General features: G+C 39.8%; 1 protein-coding gene across 3 annotated transcripts in view; it reads right to left on the bottom strand.

The window, feature by feature from the left end:
* The window catches only part of ZDHHC20 (zDHHC palmitoyltransferase 20), a 45,591-nt gene that overhangs the window by 15,490 nt on the left and 5,905 nt on the right, over window positions 1-24,196 (bottom strand). For 2 of the 3 annotated variants that reach the window (XR_012994413.1, XM_076328107.1), the window contains exons 2-5: window positions 10,489-10,515; window positions 5,830-5,924; window positions 2,145-2,265; window positions 708-777 (exon numbers count right to left, since the gene is read on the bottom strand). Coding sequence is in view for 2 of the 3 variants with exons in the window: in XM_076328107.1 (XP_076184222.1) it covers window positions 708-777; window positions 2,145-2,265; window positions 5,830-5,924; window positions 10,489-10,515 (313 nt within the window). In the remaining variant the exon portion in view is untranslated. The remainder of the gene's footprint in view (window positions 1-707; window positions 778-2,144; window positions 2,266-5,829; window positions 5,925-10,488; window positions 10,516-24,196) is intronic. The other variant, XM_076328108.1, reaches the window with a different exon arrangement.

Here is a 24,196-nt window from a genome sequence, read left to right as displayed (position 1 = left end):
TCATCCAGTTTTAGTATAAGGACAAATACTAGACATTTCAGACACACAGACATTCACTGTATTTGCTAATAAATTTGATTTTAGCCAGAAGATGTGGATTAGGTTCTTCAGTTAACTAGATTTCCTCAAGCTCAGCCTACTGAAGTCTCACTCATAGCCTCAGTTTTCAGTGCCCTTACAGACTTCTCTGATGATTCAGAACGAGGCTAGGGAACAGCAGTGATATCTTTGAAATGGTTAAGGCATGTAATTGCACTGTCAATCTTTGAGATAAAGATTTTTAGCATTATTAGTAGCACACATCTGTTTCAAGGCTGCAGAAGCAAGATACAATAAAAGAGTTCTATAATAAGCATTTGCTGTGCTGGTATCTCAGACCTGCCTTTCCTTACTTTCAATCGCCGATTTTTTTTTCTTTTTTTTTCTTTTTTTTTCTTTTTTTTTTTTTTAATATAAGCACTGTTTTACAAAGCTACAAGCAGGTTTTCTAAAAAATTCTGCCACTTTGGACAACGGGACGCCAATAATAATATTGCACCAACAGGAGCAACTTTGCTTTTTCATGAAATCCAGGTACTAAGGGTCTGAGAGAGGAACAAATAGTAAAACCTGCTGTTACGCAAGGGCTGACACACTGAAGACATGCACACACTAAAGTGATGATCGCAGGAGAGAGAAAATCCATCATTTCAGATTCAGTAACTTACATGTCACATGCAGAACAGTGGTGGCAGCGGTCAGGTTTGATTAGCTGGCATCGATCACAGTATCTGATTGCTGCATTCAAGTGGCAAGGATCAAGTCATTAGAACTCATTTAATGTTATGAAGGTTTTCCCCCTTAACATGAAGTGAATCTTAAAGAGCTTCCTGCCCTCCCCTGCCACACCTGTTCTCACAGACCTTCATGTGCCTACTCTCATATGATACGTACTTCGGAGTTTTTTTAAGAAATGTAACATATGAAAGTATTTAAAACACTTTCATCTATTACTACTGTACTGCGTCCATTTCCATTTATTCTTTGGCTCCCCAATCTTCCCATCCTTCATCCTCTGGCACTGATCCCCTGTCGCTTGCTTTCTTTCAAATCTGGACAGGGTACTTGGGCATCCCATTGTGAAACTACATTCTTTCAGCAACCCAACTTTCTGCATTAGCTTTCTCTATCCTCTTCAGCAAATAGTGATCTAGCAGACCGTTCAGCTCTTCCTCATCTTTCCTGGATATTTTTAAACAAGCCTTCAGGCTCTTCTCAGTGGAAATAAGACACCAGCACAGGCAGTTTGAAAGAAGGAAAGCCAACACCTACAGCTAAGCAGAACTGCTAAGAGCTGGCAAGAGCTTCCCAGACCACTCCAGGAACTTAAGACTGGGATTCTCTGAAAGAGAGGCTTGTATTCAAAAAAGCCAGGTGTCCTTAGACTTTGTTTTCAAAGTCACAGTACACATTGGTAACAGTTATTCTGAGTAGTTTATGTTTTCGGAAAACTCTACAGCATTGCTAGTTTCAAGAAAGAGACAGATATATATACACATACAAAAGCTAGATTTTTAAAGAATATACATATGTATAAGACAGCAGTTTCACAGATCATTCATATATAAGTTGGAATAAAAATGCCTATATGTATTAAAGGCAAATACAGAAATAGCCCATAACTAGCTTTGTACTGAATTACAGATGGGAATGAAACAACATTTATTCATTCTTAAATTCTAGCCTTAAGTATGACGTTTCTCCTCCTGCTGAACCGATACAGCTCAGAAAAAGTTTAAAGGGGGATAGAAATGGTTATAAAATTGAGTAAAAAGTTGAATTTTCTCTATTTCTAGTTGTATTTCTTTGCTGTGCTTATTTTTTATAGTCACAATTAGAGATAAAGGTTGCCATCTATCTGCTTGCTAGAAGAGGATTTTTTTTTTTTTTTTTTTTAAATTCCAAATACTGGCTACATGTTGAGATCCCCAGACAAAGGACTCTAGTTTCTCTTTGGGGAAAAAAAACCAGCCCAAACAAATAACAAAACAAGGTCACGGCCTTTGCAATATGTGCTTAATAGATTGTTCATTCAGTGACATCAAATGAATTTCACTGTATTAAACTAGCAGCTTCAGGAGCACAGAATTATCTTTATATCTCACCTCTCGATGCTGTTGTCGTATAGATAGGCAAGTCTTTAGCAGCTCTTCTCAAAATCTCCTGTTGGGATTCTGGTCTCTCTTCTTTTTCATATTGTTCTTTATCAGCTTTTGACAAGCAGAACTAGGAGGGAGGGAGAAAATGGAATGAAGGGAAGAGATTAACTATTACTTTGTGTTCTAGTCAAGCTCCAAGGAACAGACCCTATGTATCTTAATCCTATGTTTTTGGACAGCCCCTGCCCACTGACCAAAAAAAACCCACAAAGAAAAACAGAATGCTACAGGAATTACAGGAGATCCTCAAAACTCCATGACAGTCCTGGGCATATTTTAAAGAAAATAATCTTTTATCTCTGTTCCATTATCTATGGCATTTTCCCTTCAACACAAAGGAAGCAGAGACTCGGGAGTTTTAAGAAGGCATAACCTTTCCTTTATGCTTACCAGGAGTTAAATTTAAGTGATCTGTGAACAAGAGGAAGGTGCAACTGTCCTTTGCTGCCACAGGGCAACTAAAGTTCTCTTATCCCACTTCCTCTCTCTGACTTAGAGAGGGTACAAGCTGGGGGGGGTGAAGGGTGTGCGGCTTCATGGCTTCAGCTCAGAAGTTGAAAGAGTTTAACTGGAATTTTTGCTTGGGAGTAGTCAGCACTAGTCTCAAAATCCATGAGCTATATTGAAAGCAACTTCAGCAAAGCCTGTACAGTTTCAGAGAGAGTTAAAATTCTGAGTAAAGCATGAGGAGCATTCATGTTGAAGCCTCGCTGAAATGTAAAGCTTTACCAGAAGAACCTGGAGAGCTTTTACTCACTTGTGAAACACTTAGTTTGGTATCCACTGAAATGATGAGCTTTACCATTAAGCCCCACAAACACCCAGCGTGCTGACAAGCCCCTGCAGAGTTGGGGCTGAACTCGCTATTTCCTTTGGTATTTTTCTGTTCTGAAGCACTTTTAAACTCTGAGATTCCCGCATGGGCTACAAGAGCCCCTTTTATGAGCACACATAGACAAAGTATTCATGGTAATGAGTGGAAAATGCTGTGTGTGCAACTGGAACAAAAATTGGCTTAGCATGGTTTAATATGACCATATTTTCCTACCAAGAACATGTACATGATTATTTCACATGGATTTTCCTTTCATCCTGTACTTTTTCCTCTTTTGGATTACAGTCAGTTGGCAAGCCACAATGAAGACTCCACTTACAGAAAGGAGGAAGCAGTAAGACATTGCTGCAATTTCTCTGCGCTATTTCCCAACCCAGAATGCAAGTAAGTTGCCTCATATCTCACAGAATCTAGTTAAGTCTCCTGTTACACATAGTGTCATCCCAGTTACTGAGCCTACCCACCATTCAAGGGTGAAACATGAAACATAATCCCCTTTTAAATAATCAGAAACTAGGATCAATCTATGCAAAGAGTGAAATTAAAGTTTAACGTTTCAGTCATCACCAAGAGTTTGACCTCATTTTTTAATATCCATCTCTAAACTAGATATTTACTCAAATATGAAAACTGGAGATGCTCACATAAAAAGTTTAAGACAGATACGAAGCATCATGCCAGCAAACAGCAGTGCAATATCCCTCCTCCCTATTGCCCTTGTGAGTCTGCTAGGTGACCCAATGCCTGTCTCCATGACCTGCAATCAAGCAGAGGTGGCATTAAACATGAAATACTACTTCTAGATGACATTTCTATGGCAAACCATTAATGCACAGAAAAGGAACTAAGTCACAAGATTTAAAACTTTTTTAATTTGTCCAAGTAACATCATAATATTACTCCAAAAATTCTGCATAGGATTTTGGTTTTCCAAACAGCTATATTTCTGTTCTAAATTCAGAAATTAATAGGGCCATGAGACCAGAGTCTCTTTGGACAATGGCAGGATATGTTCAAAGACATCAAAAGTTGTCTGTTACCACATAGCTAACAGAATTTCCAATGAGGTTCCAGCAGTTCTTATTGAAAACAGAAAGAGTCCCTTTGTTTCCTTCCTCTTTCTGGATCTTGTACAATGCTGATTGTTCTTTCTTATGACAAATGTACAGGGATTACACTAAGACAACAGCAGCTGCAGAATATTTTTTAGTTCAATAGTAAGATCACAGGATGCTATTTGTTTTGCAAGAACGGCTAATTTGAATGACTAAAAATATATACGTTTACACTCTCATACAATGGGGAGATTCTGAAGTCAGGTTTTGTTTTTAACTAAAACCAGCATAAATTACTCACTGGTATGTGAACAGAAGGGACTTGCCCAGAGAGACAAAAAGTGGCGATGGTTTTTTTTGTTTGGTTGGTTTTTGTGGGTTTTTTGTTGTTGTTGTGGGTTGGGTTTTTTCCCTTTTTTTCTTTTTAAAGCTAGCTGTAGAAGAAAACTGTATTAAATCTGATCTACCCCCACACTTGATAGAGGAAATATTCATTACATGCCATATGCCCAAACCATCCCTTTCACTCACTGAATATGAAAAGCTTGCTACAACATTACTGTAACTACAGGTAAGTACTGCCAGAAGAGGTTTTCTATTATTGAAGAATCCAAGCAGACAGTAAAAGTTACTAGGCATTAGTTTTATGAGCAGCCGTAGTTCATATAGCTTTACAAAACCTGGAATAACATGGTTCCAACCACATTTTAATTAGTTAACCTGCTTAATGTTATCATTTTCCTGCAGAACCATCCCAGATAAAGCTGAAACAAACCACCCTGAAGACAAGTTCCTTTGAATCTTTAGGTTTAACAATTCAGTACCACTCTTTTTGCTTAGCTAAACAGCAGAATAGTCTTTAGCTTTTTTCACTTTATATTCTGTAGCTTTCTAAGATACAGATCTCGAAGCCATAATTAAGCACTGCAGAGCAGTGTTTGCTTTTCCTTAGAAGCATGGTTTTAACTCTTAAAAAAATGTTTAAGGTTGACATTAGCTCTGAAAGTCAGTCTTGCCAAAAATAGAATAAAAATTCAACCCCCATAGAGTAACCAAAACCTCAAACAGTTTAGCCAATTTAAAAGCTTTATGAAACCAGGGAAGGGAACTATTTTAAATTTGGTGCCAGTATTTAATCCTTACATACGCACACCTTAGAGAAAATAGAAAACAAAGTAATCCATCTCAGACTTATTGCAATTAATACTGTTCTTTTTCAAAACAAAACATCTTACAGTCATCATGCATTCTTTTGCCATTATGTAAAGCTCCTTTATGTATTTACTTCTCAATTGTCACTAAACCTTAACCCTTGACTTACTACTAAGTGGTTCAGTCCTCCAGGTTATGAGTATACATTGCATTACTACTTTTTCTTACCCAAACAAAGGTCAAAACTGCCTAAAATGGAAATATAAAAATGTTGTCACTATATTTGATTTATTGGTTTTAAAAATTCCAAGTTTCAAGCAAGCTACTTCATAGCAAAGCACTGTGCATGACTGTCAAATTTGTGATGAATTAAATGTGCATTTCGTATAAGGAAATGTCATTACACAGAGTATACAGTATTTTAAGAGTAATTTGATAATTTTCATTCATGGTACACTGTCATGCTGTTCTATTTTAGATAATGAGAAGCAAAAGGTGAATCATGCAGTACTGCAAACAAGTTTCATCACTGAAAACAGTTCAGCTATTTATAAAAAAGGCACTGACGTTTTTCTAACATTATATTTACCTCATTAGAGGGGGATGCAGGAGATGTGAAAATTGTCTTCCAATAGGACCATACAAACATGACAAATGACAGATGAAAAACCACAAGGTAGACAACTGCAATAAAATACAAATAAGAGTTCGGTGAATATAGCTGAAAAGAACAAGAAATAAAATCCCTGATCTTTGATGAGGGCTAAACTACTACACTATGAATCACCTGATAAGTTATATTAAATCCTCTTCCCTGGGTGTGCTCACTTAAAAAAAAAAAAAAAAAACCCACCAAATGTGATGGTTGCTATTCCTCAAGGAAATAAAGGGAGGATAGATTTAGACTAGATATAAGGAAGAAATAAGAAAGAACTAGATATAAGGAAGAAATTTTTTACGCTGAGGGTGGTGAAACACTGGCACAGGTTGCCCAGAGAGGCGGTGGATGCCCCATCCCTGGCAACATTCAAGGTCAGGTTGGACAGGGCTCTGAGCAACCTGATCTAGTTGAAGATGTCCCTGCCCACGGCAGGGGGGTTGGACTAGATGACCTTTAGAGGTCCCTTCCAACCCAAACTATTCTATGATTCTATAATATGCTTTTATGTATGATTCCAAAACAGACTTTGAAGGGAAAAAAACAAACAAAACAAAAACCCCAGAACTGAACACAGCTTCGCCTGTGGCATGTGACTAACCTTTTTTGGATAAAGAAGATGCTACAATTCCATTCTAGATTAAAGTATTTGATAACTGACCTACAGAATTCAATTTAATTTCTACTTCTAATAGAACAGCACAGTACTGTGCCATTGTAGAAGGCACTGGCCATCAATGACATTAAAAACTCCAAACCAGGGCCTTGGAGAGGACTGCACTCCAAGGTGAGAGCTGTCTGTGAGTTAAAAATTGTCTGGGTATCTTCTTTCATGTCATCACAGGAATATAATCTGGAAGAGTCCTGCTATTATAGTCACAGTGGCAACAAAATGTAGGTGGCTTTAGTAGGGAGCTCAATCAATTTATGAATGGGTCTGTGTGTGATATGGTTGCCTTAAAGACCAGAGACCCAGACCTTATGACCCAGGAAGCTTCTTCCAATCTTGTTTCCTCTAACAGTTTCTTTTACCACTTGTCAAGAGGAAACAGATCAGTTGTGCCAGAACAGCAAGCCTTAGAAAGGAAGTCATACTAAATATTTACATTATCTTCACTTATATTATCTTCAGTTGCAGGAAGAAGGAAACTTGACCTACTTTCCCGTGCACATAGAGTCCTTTAAGAAGCCATATGACATACTTCATGGATGGCAGAACAGGCTTGAAACTTGGGGAACTTCCAACAGCTCAGAAAACGCATGTGCACATAATTTATCATCTTTCAGGATTTTCATTGCTTGTTACAGTAAAAAATCCAAACAAACGGTATTTGAGCTTTCTTCAGAGAATTATGCTTTTTACCTTTGCCTCCAACTCCTCCAAACTTACAGACAGATTTGGCAAATTTTCAGCTGTGGAGCTGACTTAAAATGCAAGAAGCAAAACCTTTTTCTAAAGCCATCCTAAAACTGTCATCCTGATAGGAAAGAACTTGTGTATCACTGTACTAGGCACTGCATAATTAGAAATGGTCTTTTATTAAAAACATACTATACACATTCAAACATAATGTGGTTAAGCAATTAAAGCATGAGAAAATGGTTCGGAAAAGAGGAGAAACAGACACAAAATTGGAGTGGAATCAGCTGCAAAGATCAGAGCTTTGGGAGAGAAGAGGGTGAGAGAAGTTGAATAGAAGGAAAGAGGAAGTGAGATACAGGGGAGGGCAAGGCACAGCAAAACTAACTTACACAGTAAACAGTTCTATTCTGTCCATAAAAATCACCCCCACAATTCAAATTCTTTTGAAGGATTATTTTTAGTGCACACACAATACTTCAAATAGCAGAACCTCAAAGTCTTGTCACAGGCTGCAAATGCCCCAACAACACACAGAGTAACAGGCACCAAGGCTGGCTGCAGCAAGGGTACAGATCTGTGCCAGTGCTACCGGTATTTACTAGAAAGAGGCAGCGTTAAAGTGCTCTTGCACTCTTCTAATAACTGAGATCTTGCAGTCTGTCACCATCATTAAAAACCAAGGACCTGTCCTCAGCAGCCAAACTGGGGCAACTCAAGGAAGAACAAGTCTTTCACAGCTGTTCCAGTGATGGGCACCACACAGTCTAGAGGAGAAAGAGCCTGCAATCGGCAGTCCATACTGGCCCCACACTGAATAAATTCTTGCTTCTTTTCCCACTCCCATGCTGCCATTCCTACTGCGATTACAGGTATCTGTCCTGTCAGTGCTCCCAGAGAAATGAGACGGAGGGAAGATACCATTTTTGATGGCTTTACTTTGGCAGTCCAAAGTAAAGTCTCCTCTGCAGACTACTCCCTGAAGCATCTTGCATCAGTTTCCAGTACAAATATAAACCAGCTTCATTCCTATTCAGCTCATTTTCTTGTAATTACAAGCTAGATGGAAAATACGTCAAAAACCTCAAACCCCAATATCTGCCAGTTTAGCCAGACTCAGAGTCATGAGGAAGTCCTGGCTAAGCTAAGGGAATCCAGGATTCTTGGTGCTATGCTGTGATCAAGTGAAGTCACTTCTCTTTAAAGGCACTGATGCATATTAGACCATAATTTATGCCCTCAGGAGGACAATGTCTTAAAACATGCTCTTAACATCCTCCTAAAATATGCTAAGCCCTCCTAAGATTTGCCCTTAACATCCTTTTCTGAATCATTCTTAACACTACTTCCAAGACAGAGTCAGATTACAGAGAGGTAATAATATATAACAGAAATATATTATATTGTTAAACGAGATTCAGAGTTGACTTTATTCCCCTATCCTAATGGATATAAATCTAGACAAGAAATATGAAATTACAAATAGCCTAAATGGGGTGAAGAAATCACCACTAATTTAATCAAAAGTTGTAATTAAGTACTGGAGTAAAAGGATTTGAACACAGTACATTGAAATATGGAGCAAAATATATTTGCTAAGATGCACATTATTGATTTACATAGCAATGTTACTGGTACTTTGGCCTTTTGACTCTTCTGATGTTATTTCCTGGCTACTGTGAACTAGCTTATAAGAACTTTATAAAACTTATGATAGCTTTCATTTCAAATGAAAAAAGACTTCACATCTCATTTTAAGATCAACCTCCACGGTAAAGAAATTCATGCATGCAAGATGCCTGTGACATGCTTTAGAATTGAAGGTGCAAAAAGCATGCAGGTGACAGCTATTAAAAGCCTAACAGTCAGGTTCCAACTATACTGTCAGTCTCATTAATTAATCAAGTATTTTTCTTCTTTAGTAGATTTAAGAGCACCTGCTTCAGTCAGACAGGCACCGCATTTGTATTAAAGCCAGAGATCTGACTATGCAACACCAACATCATTGCTCTGCCAGGCTTCCTTAACTGAGACATGGATCTTGCCTTTCTGGAAGAAACTAGAAAGTAAAACTTATTCATATACAGGTCAACGTTAAAGCACAGCAGCAATCTGCAGAATTTTGTGAAGTCTAGGTGAAGCCCAGCTGTGCAATGTGATGTAAAAACCCAGGGTAAGATACAGCTCCCATCTTGAACGACTTATTTATTTTGGAGGTTTTCCCATTCTTTCACCTCTTCATTAGAAGATGAAAGAAGACAGATTCCATCAAGGTTCCTTCCTCTCACAGTGTTCTCCTGGATGTTCCCCACCAGGAAGAAAACTGCTAGATTAGTTTCAAGTTCTATGCTCTTTTCCAAAAATATTTAAGAGATGAGAGCCTCTTACCCATGGTCTCACTCTCTGAAGACGGCCCTCTGTGGGCAGTCAAAATGCAAATCTCTGCTTAATCTACCACTCATGTTCCCCCATAAGCTGAAATAACTCCCAAACAACGATCCCATCAATCATTTGTATTTTTACAGAAAAAAAAAGAAGTTTTATAAAAAACCCCTTTATTTTGAAATTCTGGAATTGAATCATCCTTTAGACTAGTTTCTGTTCACAACTAAAAGAAGTGGCAGAGCAAGAATGCTGGAATTTTTTTTGAGTACTACCTACTGTGGCATATACTTGCCAAAGCAAATACAAAGACTTAAGTAAAGTTTTGCAAAACAAGGCCTTAACCACTTGACCTGGAAATTTAAAATTATAATGTGCAGCCACCTTTGAAATGGTTGTGTTTTGCACAGTTCTAACCAGTCCTAAAGAATAGAGTTCTGAAGAATTTGGTAAGCTGTTTGAAAAATAGCAAGCAGTAGAACAACAATTCTTCCTCTTCTAGAAGTCTTTCAGGTCACAGGGTGTGTTCAGAAAGAAACAGAAAATGGACTTGTGGATCTGCTGCAGTTCCTTCTCTCTTCTCCTTTTTCTGTTCTTAGAAGGTACCCATTTAAAAATATTTGCAAACCTAAATCATAGTTGCGTTACTCACAGGTCTTGTCATCATCCCAAGCGTGTGGTACTAGAAGCTAAACAGACTCAACCTCACAATATTTACCTTGTTTCTTAGTGCTAATCTACTCACTACACAGAGCTTACACATAAAGGAGTACATTTAAATTCTATGTCCTTTAAGACTTGTGTGCAACAAAACTATTCACATTTTCAAAAACATAAAAAAAATTTACCTTTTTCTGCAGTTGAAGAAATAGTAACTGGAAGAGAAAAAAAAAAGATAATATGGTAAGTAAATCCGTATTGAATCAGAAGTTTGGCTAGAAGTGAGATATGAGATAGCTGACTTGTTCCCAAATGTACTTCAGGTGTTAGTAAAGCCTCCCTACACCCCTCTGGGGTAAAACAGGAGTTAGTATTCTTCCTGCCAGCCCTTGAGGCTTGGTGAGTCAGTGGAAGAGCTGAAGAGATCCAGTTCCCTGCGCTAACCAAGTGAGCGCACTCCTTTTCATGGACATTAATTAAATCATAATTTATGCATGTTCCCCTTCAGATATGCACCTAGCAAAGTTTTCTGAGGCACATCAACAACTAGGCTAACAGGTGTATCACTGGAAAGCAGAAAATGAAATAGAAGTTGTTCTTACAGAAGTCCCTGTGAAACTGTTACGTGTAACCTACTTCCCTCTCTTAGTTTTTTTTCCCACCACTTCTCTCTTCCCGTCAAATGCTATTTTTGACTTTTTTCCCCTGACCTGAATTCTTCAGGCATAGTTAAAACCTCTCCACTTCCTTCTCTCCCACATCCTCATCTCCTTGTATCCCAACAGCAAATTCTGTTGTTCAAATCTATCTTGTATACTGCCTGACTAGTACATTCTCCTGCCCTCAGGCTTCTCCAAAACCTTCACACTTCATTCATCAGTTCAGGTAAGATGCTGAACAGAGAGCTGCTGTACTTATTGGGTCACTTTGTTCTTATCATTCCCCTTGCTGGATCTCTTCCTTAGACACTGAATTCCTGAAATTCAATGAGGAAAGGATATTTTCTCGACTCTATCTTATACAGCAAATTTAAGCTTCTGGTCATCAGCATGAGCAAAAGGTTAACAGAGCACACCCTGCCTACTGCAGTTCACCTTACTCCACATTGTCTCCTCTCTCTCAGCTCTGACATTTCGACAGTCATCAGTCTGTGTGCCAGTTCAAAAGAGGTTTTTCCTGATGCACACTAGAGTCTTACATCTGCAGGGCTTCAGTATGCATTGCAGACTTCCTTCTGAAGACTTACTTTGGTCACAGAGGTGGCACGTGTCTCACTTAACAGCAGATATCTATAGTAAAAGGGTCTGCAAATATACTATGCAACCATTCCTCTTTTTATAGTCAACAAGAGACATAATGAGGTGATATCTATTGTATAGATGACCCCTTTTTGTTCAGATACGTGTTTTTTGTTTGGTGGTGGTTTTATTTTTTTCTTCTGTCTCCCCCTCCCCCTTCCTTAAAATATCCACTCGGCAGCCTCTATCTGTCCATGGAAGCCTCTACAAAGTTAATTGAAAAGGTTCTGGTTCCTTCCACCTAAAGAAGGAAGAATTTAGAATAGAACAAGGTTGGCTTCAAACTAAAGGAGGTCAATCCTAAAGGACAGCTTAATTTCACTTTAGTTATGCATACTTGCACATCCTCCTCCCATGTTTCTGTCTGAAACAGGGACACAATCCACACAGAAAACTAATCCACACAGAAAACCAGACCTGAAGCACACAATTACCTGCAAAGTATGCATGTAAATATAAGAACAGGTCCAGCTGTGTCACAATACAGTCTCGGTACTACTTCACTGCATGCTACAGAAGTTGCATTATTTTTAAAGCGAATCCTATGAGTTTTTGCTTGAAATTTTACTAATGTGTTATTTCTCCAGTTAAAACTTTTTCAACAACACAAGGAGAAGATAAAATCATTAAAAAGGTGAAAATTAAAACAAGCTTGCTGAGTAGGGTTGTTTGCTCAACTTAAAAAAATACTAAAAGTACTTTAGATTATGCTTTGTCTTTGGCTCCTCATATATCTTAAGTAAACACCTTTGCACACAGCTGGACAAACATAGAATCAGAGAATTATTTAGGTTGGAAAAGACCTTTAAGATCATCAAGTCCAACCGTTAACCTAACACTGCCAAGTCCACCACTAAACCATGTCCCTAAGCACCACATCTACACGTCTTTTAAATACCTCCAGGGATGGTGACTCAACCACTTCCCTGGGCAGCCTGTTCCAATGCTTGATAACCCTTTCGGTGAAGAAATTTTTCCTCACATCCAATCTAAACCTCCCCTGGCGCAACTTGAGGCCGTTTCCTCTCGTCCTATTGCTTGTTACTTGGGAGAATGGACCGACACCCACCTCGCTACAACCTCCTTTCAGGGACTTGTAGAGAGCGATGAGGTCTCCCCTCAGCCTCCTTTTCTCCAGGCTAAACAGCCCCAGTTCCCTCAGCCGCTCCTCATCAGACTTGTTCTCCAGACCCCTCACCAGCCTCGTTGTCCTTCTCTGGACACGCTCCAGCACCTCAATGTCCTTCTTGTAGTGAGGGGCCCAAAACTGAACACAGTAGTCGAGGTGCGGCCTCACCAGTGCCGAGTACAGGGGCACGATCACTTCCCTACTCCTGCTGGCCACACTAGTTCTGATACAGGCCAGGATGCTGTTGGCCTTCTTGGCCATCTGGCACACTGCCGGCTCATATTCAGCCAGCTGTCAACCAACACCCCCAGGTCCTTTTCCGACAGGCAGCTTTCCAGCCACTCTTCCCCAAGCCTGTAGTGCTGCATGGGGTTGTTGTGGCCGAAGTGCAGGACCCGGCACTTGGCCTTGTTGAACCTCATACAGTTGTCCTGGGCCCATCGATCCAGCCTGTCCAGGTCCCTCTGCACAGACTTCCTACCCTGGAGCAGATCAACACTCCTGCCCAACTTGGTGTCCTCTGCAAACTGACTGAGGGTGCACTAGATCCCCTCATCCAGATCATTGATAAAGACATTGAACAGAACTGGCCCCAAAACTGAGCCCTGGGGAACACCGCTCATGACCGGCTGCCAACTGGATTTAACTCCATTCACCACCACTCTTTGAGCCCAGCCATCCAGCCATTTTTTTACCCAGCAAAGAGTATACCCGTCCAAGCCATGAGCCGCCAGCTTCTCTAGGAGAATGCTGTGGGAAACACGTTTGACACCGTTTGACACTGTTTCCCTAGACAAGAAATATAAAAAAGTTCTTAATTATCCTCTAACAGGATGGGAGAACATCATAATCTATAAAACTACGGGAAATTTTTTGTAAGTAATTCTGGTTAAAGCACTCCACAATCTGTAGCCTCATTTCTGCTTTCAGTACAAAACAAAATTGTGAGCCAAATTTGATGTTTGAAGACTCAAAATAATGAACAGTCTTTACACGCAGAAAAAAAGCTGAAGATTATATCACCTGTAAGACTTCATCAAAAAGATCCCTAAATAAACTTCATAAAAATTAATTAAAGCTTCACAGCACCAGGAAGATAATTTTCCTCTTTTGTACCTAGGTCCCTTAGGTCAGAATGCAGTTATTAGACTGTGCAGAACAATTTTAGTTTGGCAAACTCCTACAGTTTGAGGTAAAAGCCAACACTGAAACACTTGTGATTTTCATCCTGTCTTATCATCCTCAAATGAAATAAAAATAAAAGATGGCCAGTTCTCTTCTGCCTCAGAAGTTCATGCAAGTTCAGTGTTTCTGTTTCTATCCCTTTCACCGTTGTTATTCCCATTGTTAGATAGATTAAATGAACAACAATCCTACTACTTGTCCAAATTCACTCAGCAAATGGCAAATCAACAGTTTTACAGGATCTTTATACTACAAAGCGAAGCCTTCCTTTAAATAAGTTAATGTTTAATCTTTACATAAAACAGACCTTTAAGTATTTGCTAGGCTGGCAATGTAACAAGCAGCTTTATACCATCAAGAAATCAATTCTAGCTTTTGGACTCCGGTTCAGGAAAAAACCACAGAACAAGCCATTACCATTGTGTGTCTCTGGCCTGTAAAGCTTTAAGTTACAAGCTTAGCTCTCTATTGCTTTTTTCCTTTGCTGCTTCTAACTACTTAGATATTGCCATCAGCTTTGGCTAAATTAATAGCATTTTCACTTTAAACATTTGTAAAACATGGTTTCTTGTTTGGGGGTTGGGATGGGGGAAAAAGCAGCGCTGCCTTTTTGCTTACTGATTTTTTTTTAATAAAATAAGCACTGTATATGATTTATATGTTAACCTCAGGATGCAACAGCACTATACAGTAGACTAGATGCATCAGCACAAGTTAGTGCCTTCAGCACTGCAGTCAACACAAACCTGTCCGTATTTCAGAAATGAAAGCATTGTTCTTTTGAGGATTTTAAAATAGATCCCCATATCAGTCTACTGCTCAGCTACAAAAGGAAAAATAAGAGCAAAAATATTCTTAGGATTGGCTTCTTAATATTAAGTTTCTAATTCTCGATCACACTTAAAAAGTTCTAGCAAGATATTGCTAGGGAAGGATAAAAAAATATGACTAGACAGTGAAAGCTGCAGTTCACTTCATTGCAAAGAGCTTAGAAGCAGGCACTCGCATGCTCATGCACACAGTGAGTTTCCACAATGGTCTCATAATTTCAAAGGATTCAACGTCTCAGTGTTACAGCACTGAGCAAGTCAAACACAGTGAATGAGCCCTGTCTGACTGACTGCAGCGCAGAGCTTTACCTTGGCTACCTCAGGGTTTCCAAAATCAGCACGTCTAAGGAAGGAGCTCAGCAAAGCCTGCCTGTGAAGAGAGGTAAATGCGCCTACACTGAACGTCATGCTGCTGCAGCTTGTCCAGGGACGTACAGGCCCAATACCCTCCGCTAGCCGATCCTGCGCCACTAGGCAGCTTACACATTGGACCTCCCAATGCCTTGGGGTCACTGCAATATGAAGCACACAAAACTAAGTATGTGGTTTCACTTTCTACAGAATACTACCTCCAAAATACATGATACAGCCTTTTATTAGGCTGGATTCAAATGTACTTTTAACTTGTTCAGCTTAGAGGACAAACAGAAATTCCAGGTTTGACTTTAACAGAGCAAAAAGTTGTCTTAGTTTTGATTTAGACACCTAGCATCACCCCTGGCAACAAAGACACTTTTTCCTTCATGACCCCAGTTGTTTGTTAAACCTCTTTCTAGATACTCTTCCTTACATTGTTGTCTGTTATCTTTCATCTCACCTGTGTCACAGGAATGAAAGAGGCAGAAGCCTATATATTATCACAGGAAACAATCCTGCAGACATAGGAACATCATTAGTTGGCTAACAAATGAGACTGGGGGGAAAATGTCATTTGTTGGAAGCATTCTTCTTGGAGTACGAACTGACAGAGGTGCAAGTTTCAGAAAGAGAAAGCTTTGGAGAATTTTTAAAGCTGCTTCAAGGAAACCTCCCAGAACATCTTGGAAGAACAAGTATGTTTAGGGAGCTGGTTTGCTTTCAGTTTCAGGCTTATTTTCAGGATTGCTATGAAGTGTTCAAGCACCTTCCAAATCACTGCATAATAGGAAGAACCCCAAATTTCTCTATTCTAAGGCAAAGAGGTGGAATGATCTGCCAAAACCTTGCAAGAGGCACGCTAAAAGAAGATACATTTGCCTTCAACCTTGGAAGAAAAAAAAAACCCCACCACTCTACAAAACCCACACACCACATCTCCCTACTCCCCTAAAAGGCATATTCCAATCAAAGCCAGATATGCGCCTTGCAGAGCAAGGAATTCAACTGCAACTAACGTGTAAGTATAGAAAAGGAAAAGAACTGATCTTGTTACTGATGTACTATGTTTATTTCCCCCTGTCCCCTCCCATGATGGCTCCCAGCAGGAGTCATACTTCGGGTGTTACAGCCTTTCCACAAATTTCAAGAGTAACATTCACATTTTGGCTGACATTCCTCATGGGTGGGAAGAGTGAGTGATAAATGTGCAATTGCATCCCTTCACCAGATGTACAGCCTTAGCTTTTCTCAGTTTTTAAGGAAAAGGGTTAAAATATATATATGCATGCATACACACACACACATATATATTTCCAGAACTTACCAGTACTGAAACTCAACAGAAACTCCCCATGGGCACTACCCTATCTGCAAAGGCAAGCACCACTGACATTATCCCAAGTTTTTCATTTGTTCAGAGAATGGCATTTAATTGAAAGTGTAACTGAGATTTATGGTAACGTAATTCCTATTTGCAAATGCAGACCTTAATCACTCACAAGAAGATGGTAGAAACATTACTGACACAAGTGGGACAGGCAATGAGTGAATTTCCTTGAGCAAATACTCATTTGACTTCTGTTACAGGGCAGCACCAGAGCACAAAGACCTTAGCACCACTTCACTGTTCCCTAAAAGCCGTAATTCTGTGACCTTTCCACACTGAGCTATTTCTTACTTCCTGACTGGCAGGCACCCACTAGGTGCTTTCCTCCCTAAGCAGCAGGGAGTTGTTTTTAGACAAATGACTCAAGACAACCGAGTTGACAGCATCATGTAGCCAAAAGCCAACGCAGGAAGATGCTGCCAGGTCCCTGCCGAAAGGCTATGGGGGCCCAGGAATTGCACACATGACTTGCCACCAGCTGGAATGAATGTCTTCTGCAGAAATTTGAGCCATACGAACTAGAATTGTTTTATCTTCATATGGTGCTAGATTGATGTATTTTTTCACTCCAGATCTCCAGGAATAGGACACAGGTTTCCCCCCAGTGCACTGCTAGGTCATTCAGAAAGTAATATTTTATAGAATGGTGAGGCGGGAGAGGTGGCTCCACAGGCCTTTGTGCTGTGCTGGTATGAAGAAGCACACATTGCCATACTGCATGCCCCAGCGGTAGCACTGCCTGGGGCTGCTCTGCAGCATGGGGGCACCATTGCCCAGGTCTAACACAATGGTTATCTCAGAGGCACGACCTGTGGCGGACAACTCTTGCTGCAGGGGTGTATGAAGTTACCCCTCTTAACCATCTACTCACTCCCCTATGGCAGACAAACATAGTAAAAGTGAGCACTTGCCTTCCCAGACACTTCAGGTCAGGTTTGAGCTACCTGTGAAGGCAAGTTTGAGTGACAACAAACAGCAGGGAATTACAGTGATGAAGGTGAGCAGCAATGAATGGCCTCTCGCTGTTCTGGGTTATGCACAGTCAGTCATGAGAGGGAAAAGAAACCCTGGCAGGGCCACCGATGCCTTAAAGCAGTGCAGCCGTTTCCACAAGCACATGAGCTAGAGCCCAAACTCCTCACACACTGTGCACAGCAACATCACTTGAGTGAGCTACTTTGCGACTTCAAGTGATCACAAGATGATGCCTTCAAAGGCACTGCAGGGAGTGTGTGTGGGGGGAGAAATCTGGGGTGGGAGGAGAAAGGAGGAAGAAAATGCAGCCAGGGAAGAGACACCTTGCTGCAAGGGGGGATGCTCTGTTGTTTATGGCCACCAGATTTTGTATGTTTACAATCGCCATGCCCATTGCTACAGGATTCAGAGAAGCATTATCACATGGATAGGTAAAACGAATTAATATTTCAAATAAGGCAGTTCAAGCTGCACTACAGACCTTTTTTGTTATTTGTTACCAGCCATCGTTATGATTGGTTGTATGTTTAAAACAATATTGACACAATTCTTTCACTGTAACAAGTAATTTAGAGCAGCCAGAGGCTTGCTGCCCAGAAAACATTCTCTTATGACAATAATAAAGGAGTTTTTCATTTAGCCAAGGTCTTTTCAGCCTCAATGCAGAGAGTATGTGCATAAATACAAACAGGGCTACAGCAGAAATTAGCATAATCAATGCAAGATACTTTTTGGGTACTGAGTTACATTTAGCAATGGATTAAGCTATGACAACTGAAAAGATTTCTGCCATATATTCTGGAAACAGTAAATTCTGTGCTACCACTGACACAGTTCAGAAACACAGCTACAAAGGCAGCTGACTTCTGTAACCCACAAAATCCTACAGGCTCCTTACCTCTGCCTCTACAAAATATTCTTGAAAGTTATACCAAAGGTCTCCTAATGGTCTTCTCACCGAGGGTGTCTGCACGTTTTAAATGATTTCAAAACCAAGAGTTACACTTGGTTAGCATGCAGGAGGAAGTGTTGCCAGGTTTTAACCTCACAGCCCCACACTTGTGCCCGCACTAAGAACCATAATGTATTAAGAGATGTATCAGCCCAAATAACTAAAGGCTTTTTCTGCATATGAAGTTGGCATTCAGCTGCAGCAACATACCAGGTTTGTTGTCCCTGAAAAGTCCTATTCCTTGAGAAGCACTATTCACTTTCAATTTACCATAATTGCCCAAAGAAACCTAATGTAACTTGATTTTCTTCAGCTATTTAATCACTATTGCCACTGCTCATTCTGTTTGCATTTTGATGGATTTTAAACCCTAGCATTACTTCTACATGCTTTCCTCAGCTACTTACTCAAATTACTGGACTTTCTTCATTCAGTTCTTTCCCAAAAATTCTACTTTATCATAACAATAACAGCTTTATCGCTCAGTAGTTTGGAAGTGCTGCATATAAATTGTTTCCAGTATTGCCTTTAAGCTATCAGACACAGCCAAAAGAAAGCCTGGTTTCTTCTCGAAAGACAAAGAGAGCTCTTACTTGCACGAGTCAGTGAGCTGTGCTCTCTGGCACATCGGGGAATAGGAAAAAACAGAATCGGCAGAAAGGCATGGAAACTCAGAAGCATCTGAGTGGAGCTAGCTTATGTCCACACCACTAATTAATTACATTTACATTTGAAGGAGGGGTATTTACACTCAGGCTGGCCAGATCAAGCTCATAGTAACACGTCACTCAAGTATCTGTATACCTCAAAGGGCTTTTTGTGTTAGGAGTAACTCCACTGGTTCTGTAGTTAAGACACTACTACGACACTTGCAAGAGATAGGAGAGACAAACAGGATAATCAGCTGATGTTGACAGAGTGCTAGTATCATATGTTGTACAGGGTTGTCTTATACACCCTGCACAAGATTAGGTGTTCTGCAGGTAATACGAGAAACCATCAATATATTTAAAGTAAAAAACCAAAACAAACAAAAAACCCACCCAACCAAAAACCAACAACATACAATTCATTCTCGTAACAGAATTTTTCAGGTAATTAAGGAGTTACCATTTCTTTTCAAAAAAAGAACACTCTTCACTAATTCATAGTTGTGACTGCCAGTCAATACCTGCCTTGAATATTAAGGTCACTCAAAGCTGAGTGTCTTATGGCTCAGGACGCTACTAGTAAATCCATTTACTTCTACTCTAGACAGATGAAAATAGAGCGACAGTCTTTATTTAGCTATTCCACACAGCTGTGAGGTATGACGGCAGGAGAGCAGAGGTGTCAGTTCCTGGCGAACAAAAGTTCCAGACACAGCTGCTGTGACCTGCAGACATGAACCATTGCCCAGTGGTGAGAACCGTCAGCAGATGGTAGGGATCCACTTCGTTAATCAGGTACCCTTCTTTGCGTTTGGCTTCGGACTCTTCCAAAAATCAGTTGTCTCCTTACTTACTTACTGACCCTGCTTGCAACAAGTGCTTCCTCAAATATTAGGATAAAATCTCCTTGCAAAACTCAGCAGATAAAAATCTCCTTGTAAATCTCATTACAAAGCATTAGCACTCTGTTTTCCAAGAGAAGGATTTTGCTGCTGCCAAGTTCATCAGGTAATGGGAGAAATCAAACTGCCCAGCACGCTGACGTCCTCTCATGCATTAGGTCACTGGATTCCTCAAATGAAGTTTTAAGTTCAGTTTTTTTGTGGCATTGGTCAGGTTTGATGGGTATTTGCCACCTGAGATTAAATATGGAACTACCTATGATGAGAAGAGCTAATTTTCTGCCAGCAACACATTAACAACATAGCAGCCAGTAATGTAATTTACATGAACTCCCATCAAGATATTAGTAAGCCAAGCTTTTGAATAGAGCCCTTTAAGGAAGTTTTCTTTTGAAAAACATGTCATTTAAAAACATGTCTATTAGTTGTGGGAAAGTTTAATGGTGGGGAATTCATGTCTTCAACATACCGGACTTGTAAATATTAATAAATATTTAATACTTTATTATTTTTATTATTAAAATATTTATGGAATAAAGGTTCAAAGACTTCTCATGGTGATTTAGAGAATCTGTCCACATATGGCTTATCAAATTGGTTGATAACAAATGCTGCCATCTTTTGATGCTGGAACCTTTGCTGCTTGTTCTTCTTGCAAAACAAAATGTCACTCATTAAACCTTACTTGGACTGAAATATTTTGGGGCAAACCTTGACTGTAGCTAAAGCTACTTCCTCTAGTTTATTGGAGAAAGGAAGAAATAACCAGCGACTCCCCAGGAACATAACAAAAGATCCAGGTGCTGCAGAGGGGAAAAAACATCAGGGATAACAGGACAGAAAGTTTTGGCTAGAGAACAGGATCAGAAGGACATGTTTTTGTTGCACCAGGTCTCATTTAACTACCAGATCACTTAGGAACATGAAAAAGTGACAGCACAAAGACTGCACAAGCCACTGCAAAGGGATTTTTGGATACTCCAGAAAATTTATACTAAGACTTAGAAAGTACTGCAGAGTAAACAGAGAGGTAAGCATACAAAAGAGCATAGCGTATCATCCATATAGCTCTCATTCAGTAAATATTGCTTCCAATAAATAAATAAATAAAATCCCCAGACCTCATCTGCCTGCTGACAGTTTACCACATATTCTTGGAAAGCATTAACTTGGGACTCTGCAAAAAGGTCAGCTGAAATATCATAAATCCTAATGCAATGTGTGCCAAGGGGAGAAACAGTACTGCCTACTACACCTCAGAGATGCATTAGGGCTCCCATGGCAAAGCACTGGATGTAACACAGGAGGACTGGCAAACTGCCTAGCAAGAAACGAGTAGAGTTTGATGTATACATGACACCTACCAAGAGAATTAACTTTTGCTGTCATCTTCCTAGGATATCATGTTTCATAATATAGTTGCAAGAACATCTGCGTTTGCAGGTGAAGTACTGGAGAGTGGTACGCTGGTGGAAAATAATGTTTGTGAAGAACAAGAAATCATTGCCACTGGTTTAACACATAAGTCAGGAATGACACAGAGTTACGGAAAGTTAGATGAGGAAAGTGATTACTTCTAAACATCTACAACTAAGTGCGAGGTGACCCAGACCCTTAAACCTGCTGCCTCCTGAGAAGCCACACAGAAACATAAACCAGGATGAGATCAGGAAGTGCAGCCACTTGCCTAAAGACTCCAGAGAAGCCATGCAGCAAGAGGAGAGCACTGTCACACAGTAGGAAAGGAGAATATCACAAAAGCAGGCAGCTGAGGCATGGCAGCACAGCTCCTGATGCCCTGTATGTGCCTAACAGCTCTCCCAGACAGTCATTTCTGCTCGCAAACAGATCCCTGTTTCCACCCCTAACGGCTCCTTGGTAATAGCATTTCCCAAGTGGCTCTGCAAGTGTGGGAAGAAGGGAGAAACATAGGATCTTTACAAGTTTGAGAATGTCAATAGAAAAAAGCCACACAAAGAGAGAAAATGACTGAATCTAGTGCTCAGTGGTCTTTAAGCTTCCCTTTGTCTAAATTATGACTTACTAAAAAGTTCAAGCCTACCCTCTGCATCAGTTGCTGCTTTAGCTTTATCTCAGCAGATATCTACCCTGCAACACAGCAAGTAATCTCTCTCTATGCAATTACTAGGCTGAACTCAAGCTTTTTTTTATATATATAATTATTTAAAAAACAAACAAACCATGACACTTAAGGAGCAATAAATTAAACTGATAAAAATATACACACAAAAGATCCCCACAAAAATCCTATGTACAACTTGCATCCTTTTCTGGACACTATAAAAAAAGAACCAAACTTGACAAACCTAAAAGCAATGACTACTCGTCAAGAAGAATGGTACAGTAACAGGTTCTCTGCATTCACACTATGACAAGACAGTAGCCAAGGCACTTCGTAAGTTTTAAGTCTACCACAGATAACTGCAAACCAGCTTATAAAATAACTGTCTGTTTAGGTTGCTTCAAACAAATCACGTCTGTTCCTCTCAAGGTTACTTAGATTTAATCTAAATTTTGTTTCATTCTCTCTGCAGTGGCAGCTTGCCTAATTCCAGATGAATTATTACTTCCATCTCTAAAATTTTTGTCCCAAATAGGCTAAAAAAAAAAAAAAGAAAAAAGAACTATCTCCCTGCTTAGCGCTTCACAATAGATGCATAAGAATTCCCCACTCTGGAGACAAACACACATCAGGATGCACAACTGAAATACCACAAACAAAAAAACCCTGCAAAAAACCCTCACTTGATCTCTCTGTAAATCATATGATTAAAATGGTTCCGTGCTTCACATTTAAGACAATGCTGCACCATATATAGCATCAGAGAAAGCGCTGCAGAAACTGCAAAGGCAAAGCATGCTGTTCTTGTGATCCAGTTCTCTTCAACAATCTTGTAAGACAATTTTAATAGTCAAAAGGGAACATGAATAAGGAACGGATGAGCCATTTGGTCTTTCAAAAAAAAAGGAAAAGCAGAGGCTTGAAATGCTGCAGAGGAGGAACTTGATTTTTAGCACAGATAAGAGAAGACAGTCAAAGGTTACGTAGGAGGCACTCTACTGAGGATTGGGGGAGGGAGGGGGGGAGCAGAAGAGGGGGAAAAGTCTGGGGTTTTTTATTGACCGAGGATAGGAGGAGTTAAGCACATCCTACAGGAAACAATTTAGTGACAGCAGAAGGAGATAATATTGGGCAAGTGGCTAAAAGAGCAAATGCATTTGTTGTGGTCTCATTATCCCTTTTATACCTGACTCACCTTGGTGGAGATTCAGCTCACACAGAAAAGTGGCCTGTGGTTACTTCTCAAATGTTTCTACTAAATTTCATACATACTAATGAAAGAAAAATGGATACTCTTGTCCTGTTACAGTAAGAATATGCACTGGGTGGGGAGGAGTTAACGACTGAGTTGAAAACTCCATAAAAGCTGTTTCAGGAAACCCAGGAACCTATAGTTTATAACACTTGTAAGGAAAGTACACGTTCAGCATAAACTCTTACCAGTTGTAGGAGACTGTTGAACAAAGAGTTGGATAAACACTGATATATTGAATGGGTGAAAAATGAACCCTCAGTATTTACAGGCACAATTTTAGACAGACAACTAGGACTTCTACTCCCATTTTCCATCACAGGCAGTCTCAAGTTCCAAAAGTAAAAGCAGGTACAGTGCCATCCAAGTGTTTCACCTGCTGCAGGTGTACGAGAACTCAGCTCAGATACCCATCTTTGTAACACTGTAAACTCTTTGATTATGGAAAGCACGTCGACATTAACTCATAAAAATATGAGCTGCTAGAGAACAGTTTTAATTACTTAAATTTCAATAGACAGTAGATCCTCAAGTTCATAGTATGCAGAGTGTCAACAACCTCAAAATAATGTCTACTGAAAACATACACTTGAAATTCTGGTCCTTTTACCCAGAGCGTCTTGTAGGAAAAGTGGGAGACCAGTAAGTGAAGTAATGTAAAACCCCTGCTTAAAGTGACTTTTTAGTTCACTGCTGTAACTCTAAAGGCATACAGAAAGCTACTACTGTTGTTACCAGAGAAAAATTTGAGAGAAGTTATTTTTCATAACCTTAAATACTCATACTATCTAAGCCCTTTCAAACCAAGAACAAAAGCTTTATAGTCCACATCTAAAAGGCAATCAGGAATCTCTGCAGCAATGAGTGATCACAGCTACAATAAAAGAGTAACACCA

Source organism: Aptenodytes patagonicus, chromosome 1 (assembly GCF_965638725.1).
Source record: "Aptenodytes patagonicus chromosome 1, bAptPat1.pri.cur, whole genome shotgun sequence".
NCBI classification, from domain to species: Eukaryota; Metazoa; Chordata; class Aves; order Sphenisciformes; family Spheniscidae; genus Aptenodytes; species Aptenodytes patagonicus.
Note: the sequence above shows the minus strand (reverse complement) of the source record. Positions and strands in the feature narration are given on the sequence as shown.